This window comes from Dendrobium catenatum, unplaced genomic scaffold (genome assembly GCF_001605985.2).
Source record: "Dendrobium catenatum unplaced genomic scaffold, ASM160598v2 fragScaff_scaffold_1305, whole genome shotgun sequence".
NCBI classification, from domain to species: Eukaryota; Viridiplantae; Streptophyta; class Magnoliopsida; order Asparagales; family Orchidaceae; genus Dendrobium; species Dendrobium catenatum.
The window spans coordinates 87,750-107,764 of record NW_021319767.1 but is presented as its reverse complement, the minus strand read 5'-3'; the positions used below and the strand labels follow the sequence as shown (position 1 = coordinate 107,764).

The 20,015-nt window shown below is 38.2% G+C and overlaps 1 protein-coding gene across 1 annotated transcript; it reads left to right on the top strand.

Annotated features, from left to right (window-relative positions):
- The first annotated feature begins 473 nt into the window (after positions 1–473).
- Positions 474–14,067, top strand: LOC110094862 (protein CHUP1, chloroplastic). The gene is made up of 6 exons (XM_020820196.2): positions 474–1,760; positions 2,327–2,458; positions 2,540–2,721; positions 2,802–2,913; positions 13,237–13,371; positions 13,703–14,067. Exons 1-6 carry the CDS (start codon positions 657–659, stop codon positions 13,829–13,831), a joined length of 1,794 nt encoding a protein of 597 aa, XP_020675855.1. The 5' UTR covers positions 474–656; the 3' UTR covers positions 13,832–14,067.
- The last annotated feature ends 5,948 nt before the right edge of the window (positions 14,068–20,015 follow it).

The window sequence follows — 20,015 nt, the reverse complement described above, 5'->3', positions numbered from 1 at the left end:
TTTTACTTCAAACTAAATAAAAAAAAAAACTAACTATTATTTATACTCATTTAAATAACTTCAAACTACTAACACATATTTTTACATTATATATTTTTTTTATATTCAAAATCTCTTAAAAACACGTCTAATTTATTTTACTCAGAATGAAATACTTAAAATTTTAGAATTCACGTAAATAAACTTCTCCTGCAAATCGAATTTAACTTATGTTCACAGTTCACCCATATAAAAATTAGTATTCGCTATTCTAACCAAACAGAGGATTCGTAACCTTTTTATAGCGTACGGAATTATTTCCATCAGGTGGTTGTTCTGGATACCCGCGGAATACCCTTTCGTCCGCCCAAAGACAAAACACTTCGACAGTGCTCACTATTCCAACGGTCAATAGATCGCATGGAAACCATTTTACTAAACACATCCTACGGACCACATCACAACCTGTAACCTGTTCCTCTTTTCTCTTCATCACGCCCTTCTCATTTCAAACTTGGATCCAAAAAGACGACCGTTCCTCGACCCCCGAGCTCCTCTCCTTGCTCCTCCCGCTTTAGCTTAAACAAAGCTAAAGGGTAAAGGCCAAAGCTTGCCGACTTCGCCGGAGAGATGCTCTAGGAGTGAGAAGAACAAAGTAGAAAAGGAGCGACACTTAGATGGTGGCTGGAAAGGTGAAGGCCGTGATGGGGCTTCAGAAGAGTCCCGCAGCGCCGAAACTGGAAGCTTCTAGGCGATCATCTTCTTCCCCGAGCACGTTCAAAGGTGTCGGCCAGCTCTCCAACGGCAAGGCATCAGTTTTCTCCCGCTCGTTTGGGGTCTATTTCCCTCGTTCCTCCGCGCAAGTGCAGCCCCGCCCTCCCGACGTTGCCGATCTCATCCGCCTTGTTGAAGAGCTCCAAGAAAAGGAGTCTCGCCTCAGAACAGAGCTTCTCGAGCAGAAGATACTCAAGGAGACGGTCGCCTTAGTGCCGTTTTTGGAGAAAGAGGTTACAGCGAAGAACGACGAGCTGGATCGGATTAAAAAAGGGGCTGAGGGGTTGGAGGCTGAGAATCGGGTTCTGAGAATGGAGGTGGCAGCTCTACTCGCCAAGATTCGGGAGTTTGAGGAGGAGGGAAGAAAGAAGGAAGCGGAGATCGAAGAACTTAAGCGGACAGTATCAGATCAGCAGGGTGAGTTGAGGCGATTGTGTAGTGGAGCCGTTGAGATAGAAGATTGCACGTCGTCGTCACGGTTCCAGGGATTAATAGACGCCTCTGCGAGGTCGATACTGCTCAAGAACATCCGTAAATCCTCCAAATCCACCGACATTGCGTCCTATCAAGAGGTATCCAAACCTGCTGTGAATGATGGGAAAGGGGAGGACAAGGAAATTTATCAGATGCAACAACAAAGGGATGATATCTCAAAACCCCGCCCCCCAAGGGTTCCGAAGCCCCCTCCCTTACCGTCTACTTCGTCGTACAGCTCCACAACTATCTCAGAAAAGAGAAATGCAGTTCCTAATCATGCATCAGTTACATCAATTCCGGCGCCTCCACCTCCACCGCCGCCACCTCCTCCGGCTACGGCGGCAATGAAGGGAGTGAAGTCGGGGGCAACATCGGTGAGGCGAGTGCCTGAGGTGGTTGAGTTTTACCACTCGTTTATGAGGCGGGACACAAAAAGGGATTCGGCCGGTGGTGTCAGCGATGCGCCACCTGCGGCAAACGTCAGGAACATGATCGGAGAGATAGAGAACCGATCGGCTCACCTACTAGCTGTAAGTTCTAGTCGCCGTCCCTCCTATTGAAGTTTCCCTCGCTTCTACGTCGTACTAAATTTATGAATGCATAAAAATTTTGACAGTTTTAAAATAAGTCGAAATACAAAAAATAAATTTTAAATTTGTGTTTATTTATGAATGCACAAAAAAATATTTCTTCATATTTTACTTGTAAAAAATCATGAAATATATTTTATTTTCATTGAAAATGAAAATTGTTACCAGCCTTTTGGAATCAAAATCTGATTTTATCATTAAAAAAGAAAATTTTATTCCTTAAAAGATCATGTATTCTTAAATTAAAAAATTTATTAATGCGTTTAATGATCATTTATCTACAACTTTTTGTTAATATGTAACTCATTTTCTGTTTGATAATTAATGGGCAATGCATGAACAAATTGTTTTTGTTTGTCAATAAATTTAAATTTATGCAATCAAAAGGTTATCAGATTGGTTCATGTCCACCATTTCCCTTGGTTGATCACTGATTTTACAGCTTGCTGTTGATAATCGGGATAAGAAATTCTTTAATTGTTCCCTATTCTGTTTTCTGGCTGCAGATTAAGACAGAGGTGGAGACGCAGGGCGATTTCATAAGGTTCTTGATAAAGGAAGTAGAGAATGCGGCATTCTCCAACATCGAGGATCTCGTCTCCTTCGTCAAATGGCTAGACGACGAACTCTCCTTCCTGGTACTTAAAACTTCTAAAAGCTTTTGTTAGAATGATTTGAAGTCAAAAAAATTGATGAGATTTGGGGGATTGATGATATAGGTGGACGAGAGAGCAGTTTTGAAGCACTTTGATTGGCCGGAGGCAAAGTCGGATGCAATGCGTGAAGCGGCGTTTGGGTACTGCGATCTTCGGAAGCTAGAGTTAGAGGCGTCGTCCTTCCGCGATGATCCTCGACAGCCCTGTTCGTATGCCATCAAAAAGATGCAGAGCCTATTGGAAAAGTACAAAAAATTCTATTTTTTTCTCAGCGTTCTAACAAGTTTGACAATTTTTTAAATTTGTTATTGTTGTTCATTTGCAGATTAGAGCATGGAATATTTAATCTTTCACGTGTGCGGGAGGGGGCCACAGAGCGATATAAAAATTTTCATATCCCTTGGGACTGGATGCTTGATAGTGGAATTGTTAGCCAGGTAATTGTGTAAATGAGCATGCAATCAATACAACAAAGTTGCTTATTTTGTTTATTCTTAAGGGAACTTATGATTTAGTTTCTATGGGATTCTCTCTTAGCAAGGTGACACAATTTATAAAAAGAAACAATTACGGGCGTTGTGGGGTTCTAAAATTTCTTGATACTCGTGAGCACGCCTTCATTTGAATTGTAATTCGCTGTAGGCCCAGAGTTTCAGGACCCATGACTTTATTTGATTACCTTATGGTCTCCTTTGTTTTCGGTTCTGATTGCCTTTAAAGTAGTGAAGATTGGCCTTTGGTCTTATAGTAAGGATTTGCGCATTTTTTTAGGTTGAAGCTGTTGCAGTTATTTGATCCTGTACCATTTTTTCCATCCTTTGTCATACTTTACCAAACATGACTATTTGTGAAATTTTATCATTTGTTCTTTAATTGGAAAGAATCTCACAGTCAATATTGTTTGCTTGGATTTCACATGAAGTGAACTTGCATTATTTTGAGCTACTAAATAGGTATATTTTATTTCTTTTTTATTAGTTTTAATATATTTAGATATGTAAGGGCTATCCTTTGTCGTATTTTACAAGGCATGGCTATTTATGAAATTTCATTAGTTTGTTCTTTAATTACGAAAGAATCTTACATTCAATGTTGTTTGTTTACATTTTGCATGAAGTGATATTGGATTATTATTTGTAGATAGACATATTTTAAAGCATATTTCTTATATAAAAGATTTTTATCACCTTTTTTTTTAGTTTTAACATATTTTACGTTAGGGCCTTTAGTCTATGTTTAGGAGCTCCACTCATGTATTAAGAATGATTAGATGATAAATTAATTTATAAAGTTTTCTGCTACCTACCCTATCAGGGTTCTATCTTCTCTAGCATTTTCTCGTAGTTTTGTCCGACTCTTTTGCATCCTTCCTATTTAAGCATTCGTTTGTCTTAAGTTCTTTATCACTTTCTTCCCTTAATCTATGAAGTTTTTTCTAATTCCAAATTTTTTAATTTTTTCTCATTGTGCTTTTTCTTTATCAATTTGATATCAAAGCAAGTGTAAATTTCTCATGAGCATCAACTATTTTGTCTTCCTAACCCATCCTCATTGATTTATTACATGCATCCTCACTGCTCACTTTATGCTCACGTTGTATTACTGCTTGATTGTGTACCTTATTGCTACAACATTAACTGCATGTGATCTCCATCTTGCATGGTATCTGACTTATCCCATTGATAATCCATGCATTTGATCTACAATACAATACAAATATGTAATGTGCTTCTTCCACTACGAGTCCCATTTCATGGAATTTTAACCTAGAGATCTTGTCCTTAGGAAATTAGAAATAATAGACTGAATGAACTGCTAAGGAAGATCCTAAAATATCAAGCGGCAAAATGCTAGATAATGTGCTTCTTCTGCTCCATTAAATGGCTTGGGCGGTGCGCTTCTTCAACTTCAAGTATTATGTCTTGGAATTTTAACATGAAGAACTTATCCTTAGGAAAATAAAAGCAATCGTTGGAGCGAACTACCAAGAAAATTTTACCCCACATTGGGAAGACCCTTGTATGCAAATGAGAAAATAGAGGGAACATGACTTTCCTACGATCCTACAAGCTGCAATTAATGACAGTGATGTTCTCCTAAAAAAGAGGAGCTTGGATTACTCGAATAAAACACCCAATACTTGAAACTAAATGTGATTTGATTCTGTGTTGGATTTGTTTTAGTGCTGAAAATAATAAATTAATTTTTAATATGGGTAGAAGACTTGTAAGGCATCGTCCTTATCAATTTATCGCCTAAATTCCTTATAAGTTTGTTACATTGGTGTGGTATGGTGATATTAAAGCTTTCTTGGTAAGGCTGAAGTCCATTGATCTTTTGGCTGGTATTCCGTCTAGTTTGGATTTCTGGCCTAGGTCGATATTTCCTATAGTCAATTATTACTCGCACTATATGATGCATACATTGAAATTCATCTGCTTTTAATCTTCCAATGTACATTTATAGGAAGTAGATTATTAGCAGATATACCTTGGCTACTACAAGTTTTGCAACTAATGATTAAGAGTTGCATCCAAACTTTAACCCATGTTGCTAGGTTTGTGGGAAGGTTTTTGTTATGTCGCCGGCCCTTGTGGGTCCAATCAATTAATGTAATGAGCTTTGTGTGAATTAAGGGGCTGTTTAGGGATTTCTAATGAGTATTTTTTGCTTTAATTAGGAGTTAAGGTGTGAGTTAGGGTTTCATCTTGAGATTGACAGAAATTTTGAGATCTCCTTATGGTTTGGGGCTCTAGGCGTTGCTAGAGAGTTTTGGAGAGTTGTTCTTCCTATCGAATTGAAGAACATTGTATCTTACATTGTTTTCTTGCATCTACTAGTAAAATCTTTTTTTTCCCTCCCTATTTTCCACTGTTTTGGTGCAAAATCTGCTGCGTGAGTGGTGTTTTTCTGCTGTGAACAGCAGTTATCCCTCTGTTTTTATACTAATTTTGACTAGGTTTGCTTGCGAACTCAAGTATTACCTTAGGGTTACTTGCGAACTCAAGTATTTACTATCAATCTGGTATCAGAGCATTGATTTGGGACCGTTGGTGGTTGAAATCCTGAAATTTCAGCGGATTTTTTTTTTTCCGAAAGATGATTTTTGTGATTCTTGGGAAGATTGATGGCCGGGAAGAAGGTAGAGGTCTTGGAAGGCGAGATCATCGGTCAACTAAAATCAGAGTTGGAGGAAAAGTTCTTTGACTTTCAAACTCAAATCACCTCCAACAATGAAATGATAGAGGGGAAATTCGTGGTGATGGAAGAAATGTTGAAGAAATTGTTGGAGTTGAAGACAAATCCTACGATATCAGAAGCAAGAGAGAAGCAAGAGAGACCACATCGGTGGCCATGGCGTAGGAGGAAATTTGAACCCGTTTAGGGGGAGGAGAAATCCGGAAGTGGAGATCATTGAGGGGGGGAGGACGACATGCCACCTCTAGAGCCACTTTCTAGAGTGGAGATGAGTTTGGGAAATGGCCGGAGGGGTACTGATTCGTCGGGAGAAGAAAAAAATTTCATCGCCGGGGTGCTGATTTTGAAGGGAGAAGAGGGGAATATGATGAAGGGTTCGAGTATAATCGTCGGAGAGAAGATCATGACAGTTGGGGAGCACAGGGGAGACCCACGGGTGAGAAAGTTGAAGATGCCTGTCTTTGAGGGTGAAGACGGCTATGGCTGGATCTACAAGGTGGAACATTACTTCACTGTCAATGGGTTGATAGAGGAAGAGAAATTGACGGCGGCGAGATTGTGTTTGGAAGGAAAAGCCTTGGCCTAGCAGTAGTGGTGTGACAGGAGGGAGCCCATACGGAGCTGGAGAGAGTTCAAAGATTGTTTATTGGAGCGTTTTCGAGCCGATGGGGGAGGAGAATTTTATGAGTAATTCTTTGCTTTGACTTAGGAGGGGACTGTGGCAGACTACCGGGACATGTTCGAGTACTTGGTTAGCAGATTGGATCACATTTCAGAGTCAGCCTTGGAAGGGAACTTCATGAAGGGTCTAAAATCGGAGATACGAATAGCAGTCAGGGTGCTGGAGCGGATGAACCTTGGAAAGGCTATGGATCTGGTGCAGTTGGTGGAAGATAAGAAGAAATCAAAAAGAGGAGCTCGAGGGAACTACTCAGAGGGATCATACAAGATGACTACCACATTCTTACCATCAAAAGGAGCGGCGTCAGGGGGTCTGATGGAAGCACCAAAGGAGAAAACTGGAGGGGGGAATGGGGGATAATTCAAAAAGTTGACAAAGAAGGAGATGCAGGATAAGATGGCCAAAGGGGTTGTGCTTTAGATGTGATGATAAGTACATGCCGGGGCATAGGTGCAAGAACCAAACTCTTCAGGTTCTCCTTGTCTGTGAAGATGAGGGAGGTGGGAGCAGATCTGAAGAGGAGGAGAAACTGCACCTGGATGTGGCAGAAGTCTCTCTGAACTATGTAGTGGGATTCACTCCGAGTCACACTATGAAAGTGAAAGGAGAGAGAGCTAGGGGTGCAAACGAGTCAAATTTTGATCTTGAGGATGATCTCGACGGCAGATGAAGGGACGAGCTCGACGAGGCCACCCGGGACGACGGGAGAAGGAAGAGAGCTCGATGAGCTCGACGGGACGACGATGAGAGCTCGACGAGCTCGTTTACCGCTCCGTCCTCTCTTCCTCCTTCTCCGTCAATTCAATCGAAGGTGATCTCGAGATGTTGGTGAAGATGCAAGATCTGCTCGAGCTGTTAATGCAGATTCGGCCATATGCTGACGGAATGGAGGTGGGGCTAATCCTTGAGTCGATGAATTGTGTCATCATTTAGATCTTTGAGATATACAGCTGCATTTGTAGAGGCATCGCCGGATTCCTCGTCGATGTGCTCGGCTCTAATGTTTCTGATTCCTCTGCCTCGCACACCGCCTCTATCGTAGCCTCGGTCGTAGCCTCGGTGGCCAAGGCCCTTCTCCTGTGGGACTGTGATCCGTCTTGGAGTCGAACGGCTTGATTCCCGACTAGAGCATGACGATGATCTTGGCGGTAGAAGCAACGACGACGACGAGCTTGAGGACGGACGCTACAACCAGCGGATGGATCACGATCTCGACATCGGAGCTCGACAGCAAAGCTCGACGAGCCGCTCGACAAGAAGACGAGTCGAGCTCGAGCTCGGATTTTGAGCTCGAGCTCGAGCTCGAGCTTGGTCTTTGAAAGTCAAGCTCGACTCGAACACGCCCTGACTCGAGCTCGACTCGACTCGTTTGCACCCCTAGAGAGAGCTGACTGTGAGGTGGTGGTTTTAATTAACAGTGGGGCAACCCACAATTTCATTTCCAACTAGATTGTTGAGTTTTTAGGGATGGATTTGGTGGATACAGGAGGTTATGGGGTGATGATGGGCATAGAAAAGGTGGAAATGGCTAGAGGAGTTTCTAGAGGGGTGGTACTGAAGATTCAGGTGATCCAGGTGAGGGAGGACTTCCTTCCCTTGTAATTGGGGAGCACTGACGTCATCCTGGGGATGAAGTGGTTGCAGACATTGGGGGAGACCAAGATCAATTGGGGTACACTGAGGATGGAGCTAGTGGTGAGCGAAAGAAGGAAGATGATTCAGGGTGATGCGGGGCTGACTAGGGTTGGAGTTTCTCTTAAATCTTTAATCATAACCATTTAGGAGGAGAGAGGAGGCTACTTAGTGGAGTTGCACCGCCAGGAAGGGGTCAGACTAGAATAAGAAGGCAATGTTCCATCTTCTGTGCAGCTACTCATACACCAGTTCGGCCTATTCTTTCAACCTCCCAAGGGTTTACCTCCTCAGAGGGAGTTGGAGCACGTCATTACTTTGAAAGAAGGGGAGACACCGATCAGCGTTCGCTCTTATCGTTACCCACAGATTCAAAAAGATGAGATTGAGAAGTTGATCTGGGAAATGCTGGAGGCGGGGATCATCAGACCCAACGTTAGCCCTTTTTTTAGTCCAGTTCTCCTGGTCAAGAAGAAGGATGGGAGTTGGAGATTCTGTGTGGATAACAGGGCTCTGAATAGGGGCACTGTACCAGACAAGTTTCTAATTCCGGTGATTGATGAGATTTTGGATGAGTTATATGGGGCAGTGATGTTTTCCAAGCTGGACTTAAAATCCGGATACCACTAGATCAGAATGAGGGAGGTAGATGTTCCAAAGATAGCCTTCAGGACACATGAAAGGCATTATGAATTTATGATAATACCCTTTGGATTGACTAACGCTTATGCCACTTTTTAGTCTTTGATAAACAGAGTATTCAAGCAGCACCTCAGGAAGTTTGTCCTGATCTTTTTTGATGACATTCTGGCGTACAAGAAGACTGTGGAAGAGCACTTGGAGCATTTGAGAGTGGTCCTAGAAGTTCTCAGGAGCATCAACTGAAAGCTAACCTTAAGAAATGCAGCTTTGCTTAGGCAAGTGTGGAGTACTTGGGACATGTGGTATCCCAGGGAGTAGTGGCGTACCAGACCAAAATTAAGGCAATGCAGAAATGACCACTGCCTAGGAACATCAGGGATTTGAGGGGTTTCGTAGGATTGACTGGTTATTACAGGAAGTTTGTGAAGGAGTACGATACCATTGCATGGCCTTTGACTGAACAGCTGAAGAAAAATAATTTTTCCTGGGGAGAGGCATCGACCCAGGCCTTCGAGAGGTTAAAGGAAACCATAACCACTATTCCTGTTCTAGCTCTTCCAGACTTTAGCCAGGTCTTTGTAGTAGAGATTGATGCATCAGGATATGGGTTGGGGGTCGTGTTGATGCAGAACCACAGGCCTATAGCATTCTTCAGTAAAGTGCTGTCGACCAGGGCAAGATTTTAGTTAGTGTACGAGAGGGAGCTGATGGCCATTGTCTTGGCTATTCAAAAGTGGCGCCCTTATCTGTTGGGTCGACACTTCATCGTTCGGATTGATCAAAGGAGCTTAAAGTACCTGTTGGAGGAAAAAATGGTAACTGAGAAGCATCAGCGATGGCTATCCAAATTATTGGGCTACGATTTCAAGATTCAGTATAGGTCAGGCTTGGAAAATAAAGCAGCTGACGCTTTATCCAGATGCATTTGGGAGCTCCAAGAATTAGCTGTGTCGGTACCTTTGATTGTCGACTGGGGAGCCATCAAGGAAGAAAGCATGCTGGATGAAGAATTGAGAAAGATCAGGGAAGATCTGAGGAAAGACAAGAGTAGCCATCCTGGTTACTGCATTGAGGGGGAGAGACTATTGCATCAAGGGAGGTTTGTGATGCCACGAACCTTCCTCCATATTCCCCACTTGTTGCAGGAGTTCCATGACAACGCAGTTGGAGGCCATTTAGGAGTTCAGAAGCTGAGCTTTACTGGAAGGGGATGCATAAAGATGTTGAGGAGATGGTGGTGAGGTGTGAAGTGTGCCAGAGAAACAAATACATGGCCATGGCTCCAGGAGAACTACTACAACCATTGACACTTCCTCCCAAAGTTTGGGAGGAAGTGTCAATGGAATTCATCGACGACTTACCCAAATCAGAAGGATTCACAGTCATCCTAGTGGTGGTTGATAGGCTCAACAAATATGCACACTTCATCCTCTTACGACATCCTTACACTGCTGTGTCAGTAGCAGTCGCATTTATTAGGGAGGTTGTTAGACTGCATGGGATTCTTGAATCGATTGTGTCCGATCGAGACAAAGTGTTCCTCAGCCAGTTTTGGACGGAACTGTTCAGGATGCAAGGCGCGGTTCTAAAGAGAAGCAACGCCTACCATCCACAGACCGACGGGCAAACGGAGGTGGTAAACTGAAGTTTGGAGACCTATTTGAGGTGTTTTGCTTCTGAAACATTGCGGATGTGGGCAAAGTGGTTTCCTCGGGCCGAGTATTGGTACAATACGTCGTACTATTCTGCCTCTTAGTGACCCCATTTAGAATGCTTTATCGAAGGGACCCCCCACACCTAGTGCACTATTGGAGAGGAAGTACACCGGTTTCTTCAGTTGAGTAGTACCTGGAGGAAAGGGACAAGGTGCTGGAAGAGTTAAAGAAACATTTGTTGAGAGCACAACAGATCATGAAGAAGCAGACAGACTCACACAGGAGGGACATGCAGTTTGAAGTGGGGGAGAAGGTATTCCTAAAACTACAACCGTACAAGCAGAGGACATTGGCGAGGAGGAATGAGAAATTGGCACCAAGGTACTTCGGCCCCTATGAAGTGTTGGACAAGATCGTAGCAGTGGCGTACTGACTGAAGTTGCCCTCATCAGCTACCATACATCTAGTTTTTCATATATCATAGTTGAGGAGAGCAATTGGTGAGCATGCAACTAGTACGGATTTACCAGTGACACTAACTGAGAAATTGGATTTCTAAATAGCCCCTTGTGGGCCCAATCAATTAATATAATGAGCTTTAGGAGGGAAAATATGAATTAAGGGGCTGTCTAGGGATTTCTAATGAGTCCTTTTGCTTTAATTAGGAGTTAAGGTATGAGTTAGGATTTCATCTTGAGATTGACTGAAATTTTGAGGTCTCCTTGTGGTTTGAGGCTCTAGGCTTTGCTAGAGAGTTTTGGAGAGTTGTTCTTCCTCTTGAATTGAAGAACATTGTATCTTACATTGTTTTCTTGCATCTACTAGTAAAATATTTGTTTTACCTCCCTATTTTCTACTGTTTTGTTGCAAAACCTGCTGCGTGAGTGGTGTTTTTCTGCTGTGACAGCAGTTTCCCTCTGTTTTTGTACTAATTTTGACTAGATTTGCTTGCGAACTCAAGTATTACCTTAGGGTTACTTGCTAACTCAAGTATTTCCTATCAGTTTCATCTCTAGCATTTTTGTTAGTATTTCCATGTACAAAGACTATAGGACTCAAAAAGTATAAAACGGTTTGCAGCCTTAATTTTTATCTTCAAGGTCACAAAACGACCTCCACCTGAGCTAGTGATTTACTTTCTTCTATGCTATAGAATTCTTCTGGGAACACAGCCTCACGGGCTGAGTTTTCTTCTTGCTATGATTATTTTTTTTTTACTTGGTCAAATAGTTGCTTATTACCATTGTTGTCCTAGGTCACAATGCTCTACACACGTAGAGTACTTCATTTTTCTGGGTGACCTTGGTCTTTTCACACCATTGTTTATGAGATGATTCTGACTTATTTTATTCTTGGTCTTTTTTTTCCCTATTATGGGTTATTAGTTTGCTTATTTTTTGGGTTTCTAGAAGAAATAAGCTTAATCTTGCAACCAGAAACTTATTTTCTAATGTTTGGATGTTGTTGTGGTTGTTTGGCCATCCAATCATTGCCATACTGAGAGGTTTCAAACAACTATGTCTAATCTGAGTTGCGATGCAAGAACTAATCAATGCTTTACTGCACCAACCACATGTGTCATACCAAGAGATGCCTACATATTATGTTATATAACAACAGTGCATTTTTGATATTTTTCTGATCATATTCAAGTCTTTATTCCTTTTCTTTATGGATTTGATATTTGGCTTATTTTCTTATGGATGTACCTTTTCTTGGGCACTTCATCTTCATCTCTGCTGAAGAAAATGATTTCAATTTACATTTATCATCCATGAATTCTCATTCAAATTTCATTACTAATCTTCTTGTATTGCTATTGTTTTTTGTTGGGATTGATTTTTTATTCATTGATCTATATCTTGTTTCTTTTAGTATAACCAAGCTTACATAATCTTTTTCCAACATGCTTAATGAGTTGGGCTCTTTCCCTATTTTCCCCTCACTTCTGTTGTCCATTTAAAATGTTGTCAAATTTTTGTTGCTTATTTTAAAAATTTGTTCTTCTCTTAGTTTGTCATGTCTTTTGTTTTTTTTTTTAATTTTTATGCCATAAAGTTATTCAATAGAATTGTAGCAAATTATTATTGAACAGTGTTAAATGCACCTAAACAGCACACATTGACTTGTAACTTTTTGTTTGCGTTGATATGATATAATTGTCTAAGTACTTGATTCTATGATGCATATTCCATTGTGTTATCAGTAATTTATATATCTAAATTTTCTTAGGATGCTTCTCAAAACATCCATTATTTTTTTTCCAAACCAGTCAGTAGAATGCCTCTCTTTACTTCCTTTTATCTAAGAAAGGAGGACTCATACTATGAAAACTATCATCTACTTTTCCATAAAGTTCTTTCCAACGTTGTTTTCCTTGTTAATAAAGATGATGAACTTCATAAGTTGGACACAAAGTTTAGATAAATCAAACTCGAAATCTCTGATTCTTATTATTTATTAACTTCTTGATTGATGTTGTCGCTGATTTCTGCAAGCTCCTTTTTTGTCTTATTTCTGCTCTTCAAGCTTAAGGGTGACGTCGATTTGAAGGGGTGGGTAACGATATGGTAGTAATTAGAAGGGATGAATTAAGTTAGTGGGTTACTGTGAGTCTTGGTAGTTTATAGATTGTTTGTTGATATTAAATGCTAAATGCATATTTAATGATTCTTTTTAATTCTATAAATACTCTTCATTGGGAGTTTTAGGACAAGCTGTGAATGAATGAAATAAGATAAGCCTCCCTCCCTATGATTATGGCTCCTTTGCTGCTGTTTGAATTTTTGAAGTTACCAGCATTCTTAAAATTTTTAATTATTATTATCCCCACTATGAGGTCGGATCATATATAACCAATTCATACAAGCATTTCTTGTTTCTATCTTTGATCTGCTTCTGTTTAAACTTAAAGTTGCATTTTCAAATACTAAATTTTGAATGTTTTGCAGATGAAGCTAGCATCAGTGAAATTGGCAATGAAATTCATGAAAAGAGTGACATCCGAGATTTCGGCTATAGCTTGTGGCCCTGAAGAAGAGGAACTTATGCTACAGGGGGTTAGGTTTGCCTTCCGAGTACATCAGGTACTATTTATTGACTTTTAAAGTTTAGGGTGAAAAAAGAAGAGAATATACACAATATGACGGGCTTTAAGACACAGAAATCACTTTCTCAAAGATATAACATAATTAAGGTTTCGTTTGGGACGACTTTCTTATTGCTTCTTAAAATAAAATTTTATTACAAAATTTAACTTTTTGTAGTAGAAAATTACTTTAAGAAATAGTAAAAAAGCTGTTCCAAATGGAGCATAAGACATTATTGATCAACACTTATCTTTTTAGACAATGAGCTCATTTTTTCCGGAATTTAAAACAAAACCCTCCTAATTATTTTCTTTTTATATGCTTATAGTTTGCTGGGGGTTTCGATGTGGAAACAATGCGAGCTTTTCAAGAACTGAAAGATAACGCGAGAAAACGTCAAGCTAACAAGCAAAATCAACAGCAGCAACAAAAGCTCTTCCATAGGTCCACCTCCTAATTCCTTATTGAGATTGATGAAGCTCATCAACTTCAACTTCTTCTCAGTACAATCAAAAAAGCACAGGACACACTCTTTAGCAAGTGGTCCTTGCACAACTTCTTGTTAAGAGACTCTAGAACAAGAAGTTATTCTTTTTTGTCTATTGTAAAGAATGTCAGACTGATATTCCTGGATAGCCACTTGATCTATATATTAAAGTAGATCCTATTTATATTATTAAACTTCATTCAAAATTAGAATGACCACGGAAGTTAAACATACCAAACTCTGTCTACTGTGTGTTCTTTGAATTTTTAGTAAGTCCGGTGTCCTAACGTAGCTCTACATTCGGACGCCAGTAAAATGGTGCCACGTGCTCCTACTCTTTACCACGCGGCCTGATGACCCCGACCCAGTTATGGACCCGGTATGTCTATGCATTGGCTGATTTGTGCAGACCGGGATATTGCTAGGTATTGCTCGGTAACGAGAAATACCATTTTGTCAAGACCAATACCGAACAATACCCCGATTTTACTAGGTATTGCTCGGTATTGGTAAGTATTGCTTGGCAATAATCAAGAGCGGTATTTCTCATTATTGCCAAGCAATACTTAGCAATACTTAGCAATACCGAGCAATACCTAGCAATACACGAACATAGCCATACCGGGTTCCGGTCCCGGTCGGGTCATCGGGCCGCGCGGTAAAGAGTAGTAGCACGTGGCGACATGTTATTGGCGTCCGAATGTAGAGCTACGTCAGGACATCGGACGTAATAAAAATTCGTGTTCTTTGCTATTTTGCACCTTCATATCTTTGCAGCATGATCAATTCCAAGGGAAGACTTCACCCAAAGCCTCCAAGTTGGCAGCTTCAGCAGTTTCAGCTACTGCTTCTGGATCTGAAACATGCCTTTTTTTCCTCATGATCTTTAAGGTCTTCAAGCTTTCAGGCTAAATGTCTCATATGAGGTTCTTCTTTCTCACATTCAGGCCTTCACCGCCTCTTCTTTGATTAAGTGTTTATTTTACCTCTTTTTTTTTATTCTCCTTTTATTTCTTCATACCTTACATGTCTTTTGCTTCTTTTCAGTTGGTAGGACTTTTGATCTTTTCTGATGGAAGGCCGTTGTTTTAACCATGCCTTGTTTATTAAATGAGCTGCATGAATAAAAATAAGAGCCAACTGAATATTGTTTCTCAATAATAGCCCTGTTTGTTTATAATGGTTATGTATGAGCAACTATATTATGAGATGATTGATACAAAGTGAATGTGTATATGATTGAAATACATGTAAGGGTCCTAATTTATTTCAACTGTGGTATTAATATAAGAAAATATCTGCATATTTATAGACATTTTAAGAGAACAATAAAGAAAATATAATATGGACGTTTTCCTTAACAATGAGGATTTCTTATGAACATGAGATTAGCTGACAAAAATTAGAGATCTAATATGAGAGAGATCCTCATGGTTTAGAAGTAATTTTTTGAAATGGAGAGATTCAGAGCTTTGGGAGCTCTTATAGTGGTGTTGGGGGGAGTTATTTGGATGGATCTTTGTGTTGAGATTAGATTCTCACCCACATTCTATTGAGCTTAGGTTGAAATCCTCATGGTGCAACATATGCGATTTAATTTAAGTTTGAGATTTTTTTTTTGAGATATGTGATGATAATGAAAAGGGATTGAATATTTCTTATTTTTATTGCATATATTTGTATTAATATAATTAGGATTTGTTGTTATGCCATATGTGAACAACTATTCTCCTATTTAATCAATTTTAAAAAATTAGAGATCCCATATGAGAAATTGTGTTCATAAGTTTGGAAAAATGTCGAGGTTTTAAAAAAGCGGATTGGATCGTAAGGCTAAGATAAAAATGAAAGATGATTTGAGAGAGAGATGATAAAGATGGGTCCAATGACTTGAGAGCTCTAATTGTGGTGTTGAGAGAGTTGTTGGGGATAGATTTTGATGTTGAGATTGAAAATTGATAAAGTTTGTGATTTAAATTCTATTAGACATGGGGATGGTGAGATTGATGTTGAGATTGAAAATTGTTAAGAAATTTTTGTGATGCATGATGATAGTGAACGTATTGGATATTTATCATTTTATGCATATTTATATTCATATCATTAGGGTTTGTGGTTATGTTGTATGTAAATCGTCATTCTCATATTGTATTACTTTTTCATTATAGAGAATTTTTCTCTCTATTTGTGATTTTTTACTTGGTTATAATTTTCATGTAGATGAGTTTTTTTTTTCTTAAATTTTATTTTTGTTAGCTATTTTTCAATATTATTGTTAAAAAAAGGAGATAGTTGAGATGACGTGGGGAGCATAGAGAGGGTTGGGTGGATATAAGCGAATTGCAAGAGGGTTGAAGAGGACCTTATTGTGAATTCCCAAGAACTATGATTGTTCTCCTAAAATTGACAAGAGAGAGAGAGAGAGAGAGAGAGAGAGAGAGAGAGAGAGAGAATCACATGATTTTAGAGTTACTGCGATTGGAGGATGTTGAGCACTTTTTAGAGAGGAGCAAGTGCGAAAGGTTAGCAATAAAAATGTATATATTTTTTTTATTTTTGTTATTTATACAATAAAGATTTAGCAAAGAGTTTTTAAATTTATGAACAACATTTGGCTTCATGTTTCGAGTATTATAAAGCTAAAAATAAGGACAAAAAATCACAATTATTCTTACATGCATTATCAAACATCAATTTAGAAAATTTAATGAAAAATTTGATTCATAACCTGATTAATGAAGAGATTCAATATTATCTAGAGATAAAATCAAAGAATATGTCTGAAACTTCCTTGCAAATATATTTGCAAAACAAATTTTTTCTTGACCTCGACCATTAGCTTTCTTTGGAATAGTACCGTCCTTCTTCAAGTGACCCTTCTTTCCAAAGTTCCATCACAAAATTTTCACTCTACCTTTTTTTTTGAAAGAAAATGAACCTTTGCATTAAAATAACAAAATTATTACAAAATACTCAAAGCAAATCTAAAGCATCAAACTCCTTCAAAATAAACAAGAAAGAAGGAGGAATATCTACATCACTAAGTTCATTCCAAATAAAACTTTTAACCAAAGAAAAATTAGCACAACAATATGCAAATTTATTACAACCTCTACTAGAAAAATTGAAAGAAACTTGATGGAAATTTTGAATGAATGCCAAATTCTCTTTAATCCTTTCTTTATTCTTCAATTTCTTCAAGGACTGTTGAAGAAGTTTGATAATATTGATATTATCCCCTTCTATAATGACACCATGTGCTTCCAACATCCATGCTTGAATGACATTTTTAATTGTACAACTTCCAATAATTCCAACTGTGCTATATCCCAATGCAAATAGTTAACACCAAAAGCAAGTAAAAACCTGCCTTTAGATCTCTGAAAACTCCGCCAATACCTGTCATATTATTACTACTTAAAGAAGCATCAATGATAATCTTTATCCATCCGGGTGGAAGAGGATGTCAAGAAGAAAAGAGCTTACGCTGGTTGACATCCTAGTTGTCTGAATAAATATTAATAATTGGAAGAACTGAAGCAATTGATATCGTGTTGGCCACAATATACACATCAGTATCTTCCCTTTCTCCATGAACCAATTTGTTTATACTCTTCTAAATGAGAAAAATAGTAGTACAATAAATATTAGCAATGAATGAGTTGGTACCTGCTAGTGTTCATAATTTTGTTGTATATTCTACAAAATTTGAGAATACTGGTACTTAGAATCCCCATTTGTTTAAAAGAGCAATTATATTCTTTAGTTTCCCACACTTTTCAGCAATTTGATTGCTATCTTTCGCCTCCTCACAACCTCTTGGGCATCCACAATATTTAAGCATTCTTCTATACATCAAAAAGGAGTTGGATGGAACAACATCACTATACAGTTTCCACTTAAACAGCTCTACACGAAATCTCAACTTGATTTTTTTCATCCATTTCCATAATTCCATATTAGAACTGTAATCCATAGCAGCTTTCCGAGACATTGCAAGAATAGTTTAGATGTAGCTTTCAACTTCAATTCAATTTGATCCATTCCATGATCTACATAAATTGAAACTTGTAAGATAAGCTCGACCAAATAATTGCCAAAAAACATTTGAAGCAGTTTTTCATTCCAAATTCCATTTGTAATAAAGTAACCAAGATCATAATTTATATTTTCTAAATCAGCTACAAATGTAGGCCATTTAGAAATTTATATTTATTGTACTACTATTTTTTTTTTGAGTTGGAAGTGCTAACTTTTCTTCTAAAAAAAGAAAAAAACTTGAGTGGGACATAGTCTTCATTGTGAGCTATTGCTATGAGAGCTCTTATAGTGGTCTTAGGAGAGTTGTTTGGATGGATCTCAATTAGTGTTAGAATTTGTCACCTATGCTTTATTGTGCATGGGTTGAAATGATCACAGTGCAATATATGCGGCTCAATTTAAGCATTAGATTTTTTTTCTTGCGATGCATGCTGATAGTGAATGTATTGGATATTTATTATTTTATGCATATTTATATTCATATCATTAGGGTTTGTGGTTATGTTGTATGTAAATCGTCATTCTCATATTGTATTTCTTTTTCAATATAGTGAATTTTCCTCTCTATTTGTGATTTTTCACCTGGTTATAATTTTTCATGTAGATGAGTTGTTTTTTTAATTTTATTTTTGTTAGCTATTTTTCAATATTATTGTTAAAAAAAGGAGATAGTTGAGATGATGTGGGGAGCATAGATAGGGTTGGGTGGATCGAATTGCAAGAGAGGGAAGAGGACCTTATTGTGAATTTCCAAGAACTATGATTGTTCTCCTAAAATTGTCAAGAGAGAGAGAGAGAGAGAGAGAGAGAGAGAGAGAGAGAGAGAGAGAGAGAGAGAGAATCACATGATTTTAGAGTTACTGCGATTGGACGATGTTGACCACTTTTTAGATAGGAGCAAGTGCCAAAGGTTAGCAATAAAAATGTATATTTTTTTACTTTTGTTATTTATACAATAAAGATTTAGCAAAGAGTTTTTAAATTTATGAACAGCATTTGGCTTCATGTTTCGAGTATTATAAAGCTAAAAATAAGGACAAAAAATCAAAATTATTCTTTCATGCATTATCCAACATCAATTTAAAAAATTTAATGACAAATTTGATTCATAACCTGATTAATGAAGAGAATCAATATTATCTAGAGATAAAATCAAAGAATATGTCTGAAACTTTCTTGCAGATATATTTGCAAAATAATTTTTTTCTTGACCTCGACCACTAGCTTTCTTTGGAATAGTACCGTCCTTCTTCAGGTGACCCTTCTTTCCATAGTTCCATCACAAAATTTTCACTCTACCTTTTTTTTTTGAAATAAAATGCACCTTTGCATTAAAATAAGAAATTATTACAAACTACTCAAAGCAAATCTAAAGCATCAAACTCCTTCAAAATAAACAAGAAAGAGAGAGGAATATCTTCATCATTATGTTCATTCCAAATAAAACTTTTAACCAAAGCAAAATTAGCACAACAATCTGCTAATTTATTACAACCTCTACTAGAAAAATTGAAAGAAACTTGATGGAAATCTTGAATGAATGCTAAATTCTCTTCAATCCTTTCTTTAATCTTCAATTTCTTCAAGTATTGTTGAAGAAGGCTGATAATATTGATATTATCCCCTTCTATAATGACACCCTGTGCTTCCAACATCCATCCTTGAATGACATTTTTAATTATACAAACCGCCAATAGTTCCAACTGTGCTATATCCCAATGCAGATAGTTAACACCAAAAGCAAGTAAAAACCCGCCTTTATGATCTCTGAAAACTCCGCCAATATCTGTCATATTATTTCTGCTTAAAGAAGCATCAATGATAATCTTTATTCATCCGGGTGGAGGAGGATGTCAAGAAGAAAACAGCTTACGCTGGTTGACATCCTAGTTGTCCGAATAAATATTAATAATCGAAAGAACTGAAGCCATTAATATTGTGTTGGCCGCAATATACACATCAGTATCTTCCCTTTCTCCATGAACCAATTTGTTTATACTCTTCTACATGAGAAAAATAGTGGTACAATAAATATTAGTAATGAATGAGTTGGTACCTGCTGGTGTTCGTAATTTTGTTGTACATTATACAAAATTTGAGAATACTGGTACTT

Coding starts and splice junctions, on each gene's coding strand:
- LOC110094862 (XM_020820196.2), top strand. CDS start 657: ATGGTGGCTGGAAAGGTGAAGGCCGTGATGGGGCTTCAGAAGAGTCCC. Junction 1,761..2,326: donor GATCGGCTCACCTACTAGCT/GTAAGTTCTAGT, acceptor TTCTGGCTGCAG/ATTAAGACAGAGGTGGAGAC. Junction 2,722..2,801: donor ATGCAGAGCCTATTGGAAAA/GTACAAAAAATT, acceptor GTTCATTTGCAG/ATTAGAGCATGGAATATTTA.